Source organism: Anneissia japonica, unplaced genomic scaffold, assembly GCF_011630105.1.
Source record: "Anneissia japonica isolate Jap-2015-1 unplaced genomic scaffold, ASM1163010v1 scaffold287835_len3118868_cov185, whole genome shotgun sequence".
Lineage (NCBI taxonomy): Eukaryota > Metazoa > Echinodermata > Crinoidea > Comatulida > Comatulidae > Anneissia > Anneissia japonica.
The window spans coordinates 2,206,800-2,217,813 of record NW_022737223.1 but is presented as its reverse complement, the minus strand read 5'-3'; the positions used below and the strand labels follow the sequence as shown (position 1 = coordinate 2,217,813).

General features: G+C 34.1%; 1 protein-coding gene across 2 annotated transcripts; it reads left to right on the top strand.

Moving 5' to 3' along the window:
- The first annotated feature begins 578 nt into the window (after positions 1-578).
- On the top strand, positions 579-9,509 carry LOC117117112 (transcription and mRNA export factor ENY2-like). Of its 2 annotated transcripts, XM_033261309.1 has the most exons (6): positions 579-631; positions 734-827; positions 6,128-6,208; positions 6,879-6,949; positions 7,836-7,910; positions 8,861-9,509. In XM_033261309.1, exons 2-6 carry the CDS (start codon positions 820-822, stop codon positions 8,935-8,937), a joined length of 312 nt encoding a protein of 103 aa, XP_033117200.1. In that variant the 5' UTR covers positions 579-631; positions 734-819; the 3' UTR covers positions 8,938-9,509. The 2 variants fall into 2 exon arrangements, with proteins under 2 accessions (XP_033117200.1, XP_033117198.1); XM_033261307.1 differs by lacking the exon at positions 579-631 and having other exon boundaries at positions 691-827.
- Positions 9,510-11,014: the final 1,505 nt, after the last annotated feature.

Here is an 11,014-nt window from a genome sequence, read left to right as displayed (position 1 = left end):
TATATACCCTATCGGATTTTAATTACATTTTGATATACATATTTAATAAATTTTTGCTAGTCGTCACATATCATTTATTTTGCAAAAATAGCAGGAGCTAATTTAGGGTCTATATGGCAGAATTGCCTAATTGAAGAATGCTTGCCATCGAGGGGGCTCTCTCGGTCTATCGGCGAGGATTAAACAACTGCATAAAAATAGTAAATTATTACAGTATTTATAATATGAAATTGGATATAAAGTAGTGAAATCATTAAAAGAAAAATCTATAAATACAGTTACATGAAATTCGACTGCTAAAAAGATTAGATGGAATTAAACTATACAGGAGGCTGTTAACTGTATTTATACAATGTTATACACAGGAACGCACATCACGTTAGACACAGAACGCGCATCGCGTATGACACAAAATGGCTTCTAAATTCTCAATGTCGCAACTCTTTCTATCTATGGCTCTGTACTTAGCAACAGAAGGGCGCCCTGTACGTTGGGCACGAAGTGTAGAAAAAAATTCCTGATGATGACATAATTAATGTCGAAATATTGAATCCCAACACGATGGCGTGTATTTCAATACTTGGAGTATGTATTATACTTTCTTATCTGAGATTAATCAGTGGATCTTTCGGTAAGTGTAGAAAACTTGCATGGTTAAAAAAAAGGGCGCAGCCTACGTTGGGCACGATTTTCGCCTCATTTACAATGCGAGTGCTCTATCTTGTATTTCTAGTATCTTTTGACAACAGCAGTAACAGCGGGGGCGACATTTCCAACAAAGATTCGATCAAGATCAAGCTAGGGCCTGCTGCGGAAACAATGGCTGAGTATGATGATCTCCATCATTTCTTTAATAATCGACGTAGTAGTGAGCCCTATGCATGAGTTTAGTTAGCTAGCTAGAACCGAACATTGGATTGTTTGCATGATTGCTAGGTAGGCCTAGCCTAGGCCTCCCTCTCTCTCTCCTACATACAGGCCAGCCTAGCCTGCCTACACCACTAGTTAGTAGTACTAGCCTAGGCTAGGCTAGTCGGTCCTACTAAATACCACACGGAACACACGGGACCACTCGAGGCCACACGGGTGCAAAAATGATTACAATAATTACCACACAAGAGTATAAAACTGCTTTATAATCAATGAAAACCAACTTTTATAATGGTAATTGGGCGCTAATGCACTTTAGTACTGTAACACTTCTATCTTCAAAAATTGTCTTTTTACCTACTGTGCACTCCTAACAATATCTCACGATTCTTTTTCATCAAGTTCTCTCACTAATTACACCAGATTTTAGCATTTTATTACTAAAAACAACGTTCTTTCCCAGCGATTCATGACGGTAGCGACTCGCGATGTTTGTTTATAAATAATTAATTGCCAGGTTGTTATCCAATTTTAAGGACAGCTCTGTTCGTTGCCAGGTTTGATTTTTTTTTTTATTTTGTTAAAGAGATGCCTTTTCATAAATTGTTATTTGTATTTTTATCTGTATTGTTTATATCGTTGTTCTGGTACAGCGCAATATTAATAATGACATATTACATTTAGGGACAACAGCTATTATTTCGTCGGGGAAATCTGACCCCTTGTCGGGGCATTGCACTTAGGACCTACATATTTATTTATACATTCTTTCATAATGTATGCATGTTCTGCTGCCTTCCTTTTCCCTTCTTTCAGGAGCCATCGAAATTGTCATACTGTTTTAGTGTAGTCTTGTGCTCTACAATAAGTTCTAAATATCTGAAGCTTCATTTTGATTTACTAATTCTGGCAACACCAAATCATAAAGTTTGATTTCTGGCAACAGCATTAGGCTCGATCGCCAATTCGCCATTGGAGATGACGGATGGAGCCATAGGCAGTGGTTTTTAGTAATAAAATACTAAAAACCAATGTTATTTAAGCAGAATCTGAATGAAGAAACACCGTATGATATTGTTAGGAGCACACAGTAGGTAAAAAGACAAGTTTTGAAGATAGAAGTGTTACAGTACTAAAGTGCATTAGCGCCGGTAATTGTCCAAAATATGGTAAAAATAATTTTTTTTACAGGCTCTTCCGCCGTGCTTCGGAAGGTAATGCGTTGACATTGAGACGCATTCAACCTTGACCTCTACCACATTCACTACGTACATTTCATCCTGCATGTATGCCTATTGTATGGCCTAAGTATTCTACAGTACTGTATTTATTAATGTATCTGCTTTGTATTTGTATACTTAAGTGTTTTTGTCTCTTAATTTTTTAATTTAATTTTTTTTTTTTAATTTGTATTGATTCTGTAGTTATGCTTTAGCCCAGAGACAAATCTAGTTAACTTACGAATACTGTAATGTTTTTAAAGATGGTATTTTGAGATTTTTTTCTATGAAAAAAAAAAAATGGCAGTAGTACCGCTTTTTGTGTTTCAATGTACCGTATGTTTTTAATGTGTATGTTTTATTTTATTTTTTTTTTATTTATTTTTTTTTTGTGTTTCACTGTTTGTTATCTTCTTTGCTGGGATCCGCGGAGGACCAGGGATTTTATCCCTGAGCAGTCCCCCAGGATAAACAATAAGGTAAATAAATAGATAAAAAGATGAAAGAAAGGTTCTTTCAAATATTGTGTTAGTGCTTTTTAATGTAATTTTGTTAGTTTTGACGCACTGTAACATTGGGAGTGTAAGCTCAATAATTTATTATTATAATCATGAGGCTTATTCTACAGTAAAGTATTCAAGGCACTCTACGTGAAGTCTGATTAACTTACTGAAAGAAATAGGGGCCAAAAAATTTCCATTCTAGGCCTCTGTGGGTTTTATTCAATTTAATGAGAATCTTCCAAATTCATCCTCACAGAGCACGATAACAATTAATTGAAAGATGTGTAATGGATATAAATGGTAAATAAATAAAGAGCACAACACATTATTTTAGAAAAAATAACGAAGGTTAAAATTAGTGACATAAATATATGAATATCTCGGCCGTTCCTGCAATAAACCACCTTTAAACACTTTATTAGCATAAAGGCGTAGGCCTATACTTTATAAAATAACAAATGGTTTATATAGCTGAACAGAGCTGATGCATCATCTAATTAGCAGACGTTACTTATACAATATACTGTGATGAATTTAGAAATTCTGTATTTAGGACAACAGTTCCAGACAAAATAAATATACCCCCTACTGGTAACCAAATTGAAGCTAATTCTTTACTACAGTACAACAAAGTTGAGTTTTGTATTTATTCACTTCTAATAATAATAATATATTTTATATTAATGCAATCTTCTTTATTCCATTGATGTAGGCCCTACACTGAAAAAGAAAAAAAAAAACATTTACGAGCTTGACAGAAAATAAAAATAAACGATCAATTTAATAATAATACATAACAATTCAAATTCTCATTTTCGTTTTATGTAGAATAGGTTTATTACAGTTCACATGGCAGTATATAACGGCCTATCTTGATTGATGCTATGAAACACAGACATAAAGGTCATGGTTGAATGCGTTTCTGCTGACACGTCAATGCGTTACTGATGCACAATGTCAACGCATTTTACATACCGAGTCACGGACGGGAAAAACCAACAAAACAAAATGAAGATGCATCGATCTTTAACAGAATTTGGATAATTACCGTTCTAAAAGTTGGTTTCTATTGATTATTAAGTACTTTTCTACTCTCGTGTGATAATATTTTTATCATTTTTCCACCCGTGTGTTCCCGAGTGGTCGCGAGTGGTCCCGTGTGTTCCGTGTGGTATTTAGTAGGACCCAGGCTAGTAGTAGTACTAAAACCTAGGCTAGGGCATACTACTACTATGCCTACACTACTCTTTTTTCTACTACCAGTAATTAGTGGTACTACTACTAGGCCTAGCTAGCCTAGGTCTACAACTACAGGCCTAGGCTTACTAGGCCTAGCTAGGCTAGTTAGTAGTAGTAGTTTTAAGTCTGCCGAATTCAGAGCCAATTCCTTTAATATTTACACTTTTTTTTTAAAGAACACTGAGGCTGAAATTGCTTAAAAATAAAGAACAGTACTGTATAAGAACAAATTGAGGCTGAGGTAAAATGTCGAATGTGATTTTTATATTAAAAAACTAGAAAAGCCAAAAAATTATATCTACCTTATGTGCAGTAGGTGTAACTATGGAATACCCTCTATAATACATTTCAGTAGGTGTACCGGTTTCTGGACAGAACAGCAAAAAACCAAAATAGCAATAAGTCAAAACGGCAATGACCAAAACGGCAAAAAATCAAAACAGCAACACTTTTCAACCAGAACGGCAATAAGTCAAAACGGCAAGACCAAAACGGCAATAAGCCTAAGTCAAAACGGCAATAAACCAAAATCACAGTATAAAAGCAGTAAATATTTAAATAATTAAAACTTTAAAATACTGACAACATGAGGCTAAACAATTTATGGCAAAAGTAAAAAAGCGAGAGAAAAAAAAACACTATAATAATAATAATAATGGTAATGACGACGACGACGATGTAACATACAAATTCAATAGCTAAACAATTTATGTAATAAAGTAAAAATTTGCGAAAGAAATATAATAATAACACTTTAAAGAACAACAACATTAATAATAATAATAATAATTAATAACATACAATTTAATAGTAAAAAGATTGGGGGAACATATGTAATATATAAAATATAAAAGCAGTGAACATTTAAATAATTAAAACCTTAAAATACAGGTAAAATGAGGCTAAACAATATAATGCCATGAAAGTAAAAAATGAGAAAGAAAAAAAAATAATAATAAATAACACTTTAAAATAATATAGGCCTAGTCATGGATGTGTAAAAAAAAAAAAAACATAACAAAAAAAAAAACATGATTCAGAAAATTATAAGCTGCTGCCCACACCCGGTGGCGCTTCATTCTTGGCATTAATTTTTGCTCCTTTGCCGTTTTGGTCTTTGCCTATTGTCGCTTTGGTAGTTGTCATTGCTGTTTTGGTCTGTTGCCATTTTGGTACTTACCATTGCCGTTTTGGTTTATTGCCGTTTTTGTCATTGCTGTTATGGTTTTTGCCGTTTTGACCTGCTCCCGGTGTACCACGTGTCATTTGTGGCCATTTTTACCGGGGCTTTGTTTCTGTGGCTTTTTTTTCAGGAACCATTTTTTCCTTGGCCACTTTTTACCTACTTTCCAGTACAGTGTATACTGCTGTACAATAATAATTTGTATGTTTGAAAAGTGTGTAACATAAGAACAAAATAAGAACATTGTGAACCTGAAATCGGACAAAAAAGTAAGAACACTGAGCCTGGCCAAATTTTACTGGTTCTTATAAAAAAAATAAGGGTATAATTTGTGAGCATTTGTTTTTTGCAAAGTTGTTTTTATGCAGTTAGAGTAAATGATGCAACAAAATAAATAAATAATAATAAATAAAATAAAATTATTCCCGCATCAATATTTCCAAAATTTTTGACGCAGGTGGGAGTGATAATGTAATAAATTTGTCTATGTGCCCTTAGCTAGCTAGCCTACTAGGCCTAGTTTAAGACTTAGGCCTAGGCCTAGCTAGGGTGACGCATTTCCTTGGCAAAATAAATGCCATACCTAGTAATAGGGGCCTAGTCCTAATTAAATTCCAGACTGTATAGTAAGGCCTGCGTGTTTAATATATTCCACTCAAAAATTTGGCCTAGAAATCCGTCCACACATTTCAGAAAATAAGGGCCAATTTCCGAGTAGAGTTTGACGAAAATTAAACTTTGAACAAATCTCAATAACCAATGCAATTATGCAGTTATTAAGATTCCATGGACCTATTTTCCTAGTGATTTTTTACGCAAATTTGAGCTGATTTTTTAGATATCCTCTATGCAGTTGAATAAATTTACAGTATGCCTTAATGGTAGCATCATTTTGGCTGTAATTCAGTGGTCAATGGTCATGTATTTATATAGCACCTTCTACAAAAAAACCCGTCTCAAGGCGCTTTTAAGCCACAAGAAAGAAAAAAAAATTATTTAATGAACAGGCGCGAATGCGAAGTGGGTGGGGGGGATAGGTCTAGGCAGGAACATAGCTGTTGTACTACAACACTCGAGTTTTTTATGTGCATGCTTTTCAACTTGTCTTTCAGATTAAATGACAAGAAGTTTCGTGATGCGAAAATGAGAGCTTCAATTAACCAGAAAATGATTGAGACTGGAGAAAAAGAAAGGTGAGAGAAAATGACTGACTGTAAATGAATAATTTTTTAATTTTAAATTCTGTCAGCTGTACTTAAGCCAAACCATCCATCGAATGATGATTCCTGCAGAAAAACGAGTTCCGCTCCAATGAAAAATTTACACCTTCACAATGAGAAATATATTTTTGCCAAGATACAAATTATGTGACAGATAATAATACTGTAAAACAATATATGTTTGTGAGTATAGGGCTCAAATTACATATTGTCCATTTTGCAAGGCCAAATAATTTTTACTGAATTATTATGACAAAATACAATATCTTTTAATATGAAATGATATTTACTTAGGGGCCATTAACAATTATCAACCTTTTCAATAGAGTACAAAACATATGCTATAAGGGAGAAAGTATAGGCATAAGTACTTTTTTATGAGAAAGATAAAATTTTGATTTCAAAATGACACAAATCTACATTTTATTGTGTAGGTGCTCATTCTTTCGGGGGTGGGGGGTTAGCAGAAAATTATCAATATTCACTTACCACATTGCAATATACAGTAATATTAATAAGTCCCAGAACTCGCTCTTATATTAGACCATTTTTGTGGGGTGTTATTGTTTGCATCATACACTTTTTTGGAGGGTGTAAAAGAATTTTATTTGAAGCTTATGTAATATAAATTGTGTGATTTCAGACTAAAAGAATTGTTAAGAACAAAACTTATTGAATGTGGCTGGAGGGATGAACTTAAAGCTTATTGCAAAGGTGAGCTTATAGATATGCTTGGTTCATGGAAGATAAATCATAAAATGATGATGATGATAATGATAAACTTATATGCACTGAGAACCAATGAACATACAAACTTATGCATACAAATTTTCTTAACAAAAATTAAAATAGTCAAAAAGAAACGTTGATGATATTGTCATGATGAAAACAACAATGATTACCATGCTGCGACTATGACATCAAGGATAGCGACATCAAAGATGACACGGGTATTGATAATTATTATAATGGTGACGGCGCTTACGACAATAATGGTGATGATGTTGAATCTGAATTTGATAATGATAGTAATATTTTGTGTGTAGTATATGGTTTTCAAAATTTATTGTTTATTTCAGACAATTAATTAATACAATATTTACGTTTTCAAATAAATGCCCCACTTTGAATATACGCCCTGCTCGAATATATTCTCCCTCTAGAGCCTGATTTGGAATAAACACCTCCCCCGAAGAAAACACCCAGAGGCATTTATTTTTTCTTCGAATAAACACCCTCCTAAATGACTGTAAACATTTCTAATGGAAGCAACATCATTTTTAACACATTCTTTTAATGTTCTACTCCAATAGAATTCCATTTTTTCTATAAGTGGATCAGTAAGACTTTATATGATTATGCAATAACACATTTTTGATGGTAATTATGTTTGTAGTTCCACATTTACAATTAAATAAAGGGGTGTTTTACCCCAAAAAATAAAAAACGCCTCTTTCAATTAAATCCCCCTCAGAAACTCTTCTCAACAATAAACAAATAAATACGGTAATTTCATTTTTTTAAATGTTATTTAATTAGTGGGATCTTGCATAAATTACAAACTAATGATGCACATACTGTACTGTGTTGTCATTTTCAGAGGTTGTGAGAACCAAAGGCTTAGAGCATGTCACCGTCGACGATTTAGTAGCTGAAATTACCCCAAAAGGAAGAGGTTAGTTATAGGAATGTTTTATGTAAAAATTCTGTGTAGGGCACAGGTGGGCAAAGTGCGGCCTGACAGTGATTTTTTTTGGGGTCCGCGAAAATGAATTAGAAACCATATGTGTGCGCACCGCCAACATCTTTGGCTGGAAAAGACCTTGTTTTTTACAGCCCAACACCAATCATTTGTAAAAAGTACATTAAAACTGAGCATGAAGCGTTATAAAAGCAGTGCTTGAAGGTTTTTGAAAGTACCCTGGAAACATAAATGTTTGAGTGTGGCCCTCGGTGATAAATTAAAAATTCACTTTGGCCGTCCGACCAATTTTTATGTCCACCCTTGGTTTAGAGCTCTTACACTATCTATTATGAATTGCATTGAAAATATGTGCTAATTTTATATTGTAATATATATTTATAAAGATGTATCAATCTGTATTGAATCCAGGAATTTGAAAAAGAGGCAGTCCAGAAAGGGACATTTACAATTTTTTTTTACTAGAGTCATTTACTGTACATTTAAACTGTAAACATATCAAAAACATCATACAAGAGCAGTAAAGAAAATTGACTGAGAATGTTAGGTTTACAAGAAAACTTCAAAATTGCTAAAATTTAATCAGATGGAGAATCTAGACCATCTCAGTCCCACCATGAAAATTTATGATTATGAAACCTCTAGATGGTTGGAAATGGCACTCTCAGACTTAAATTTGAATATAATTTTCTTTTTTTCTCAGTGTTGGGCCAACTCGCCCCCCCCCCCCAGAACCTGCCATGGTCTATTGTTGGTGGCAGTCTGAGCATGATCCGCCACATGTGCTACATTGTGTTGCAGTCATATAAAATTGTATTTGTCAGTCAAACAGTGCCCAGCTATACTAACAACAATATTGAAACTATCCAATAATTGCCCTACAAAATTTTATTAACATACTTCTCCTTTTTTCCCCATTTTAGAATTAGTTCCTGATGAAGTAAAGAAGGATTTACTTCAAAGAATTCGAGCATTTCTTGCAGATCAAGCACCTGTTTGATGTTATTCAAGTCCTCATCAACTCTCCCTTCCCCGACCGGCAAGCAAGACATCCAGAATCAAATTTGACATCACCATTTGGCTTTCATAATAATTATTTTGGGGGGAGGAGGGGTGGAGGCACTTATTTTCAAAATGAATGCTATTTTATTCATATTTTAACCATGCTAGTACAATAAAAAATATTGATACTGACAGGCTATAATAATAATCAAAGATGACATCAGTTTGAATGTAAGTACTCTCTCGAAAGAATCCAGTAGTATCTTGATTAGAAGCCCATGGGCTTCATTTTGAGATGGGCTTCTCTTCGAGATTACTTTTGCTAACTGAAGAGAGGGGTTTCTTTTCTAGATGGGCTTCTTCTCGAGATTAAGCCCATAGAACTTCTATTCAAGATTTTATGGTAGATGTTTGTCTCGACGACTCAAAATGGAAACCACCAATTATTGTTTTTGTAGACAAAATGTACTACTTATAATATTGGTACTATATTCTAGGTCCTAATATGTATATACAGTATACAATAAGATACAAAACTAATTTGTAATGAAATAAAAGTATGTAAGTGAATAGGTTTATATTTTTCTAACTTTTTTTAAATTAAATACATGCTCTTCGCTTTATTGGTATACAAAAATTATACGGTAAATGCTGTACACGGATTACAGTGTTAGGGTGGCGCAGGGACGTATCCAGGTGGGGAGCCATGGGAGCTGCGGCTCCCCCCCCCCCCTTTGTACACAGCGTTCAAATTTTAAAGCTTATTCTTGAGCCAATACAAATTCTTTTCCTGGGATCACTCAAAATGAATACTTCTATCTAAAACATGTAAATATGCATCAGTACACGTTATACATAGGCCTAATAGAACACATAGGCCTAAGCGTGATTTAAAAAAATCTTAAATCCATTAAATCTCAGGCCAGGTCTTTTAAGATAGAAATCCGATACTGTGGTTCAATTTCGTTTTTATCCTTCTCCAAGTTTCATTAAATTTTTGTTTAATAATACTACTACTAATAGTACTAATAATAATAATAACAATGATGATGATGATGATGACGATAGTAATAATTGATAATAATATTAATAGCAATAAAAAGTGAAAATTGTGCTAAATGTGAAAAAAAGTTTTAATTCGTTGATCATAATATAGTATTATATAGGTAAATCTTAGTAAGCTATAGTTAGGCCTAAGTTGTCCTGGATATTAAGTAGATCCCTGATAAAAGATCATGAGAAATTTGTTGCCGTTTCATTTTGACTATAATGGTGATGTGATGATGATGAATTTTACTATATAAAAGTGTCATTTGCGGCCATCTCAATAGGTACTATTTCCTCAAATTTTCTCACCTCAGCCCAAGCCATGGTGGGGCTGAGGTGGTTGTGAAATAACGTTTTTGAAGTAGGCCTATGTAAAGTACATACTCAAAGACAATGTTTTTAAGCTTTGTTTTCTGTGGTATATTACACACACATTTATAAGATATCTATGGTTGTCAAAAATCCCTGATAAAAGATCATGAGGATTTTTTTTGGCTCTTCATTTTGACTAATGGTGAGGTGGTGATGATGAATTTTACTAAAAGTGTCATTTCAGGCCATCTAGAGGTACTATTTCCTCAAATTTTCTCAGCTCCAACCATGGTGAGGCTGAGGTGGGTTGTCGACTCACAAAATGCCCTCTCCCTCCACCTTTTAAAACAGATCTGTGCCCTTCCCTGGGTATGACATTAAATTCCATCGAGTCAGCTCCTGATGTATGTCTTAGTGACTGCTGTTTGTTTTTAGGATGTGATCTGGTTTTTTCATGTCCATTTTTCGTGATTATGACTATTCTGGATAAAGAATGTTTTGAGCAGAGGTTGATTCAACCCCCCCCCCCCATCATTTTTTAAGGAAAAAATGAAAAATATATTCAAATATAATTTCCGGCCGTCTAGAGATGCCCTAATCATAAATTTTCTTGCCTCAGCCCCAACCATGGTGGGGCTGAGGTGAGTGGTTCCTCGGTCTGTGAATGTCCCTCCCTGGTTCACCTCTCTTTCGAATTCCTGGATCTGCCACTGTTG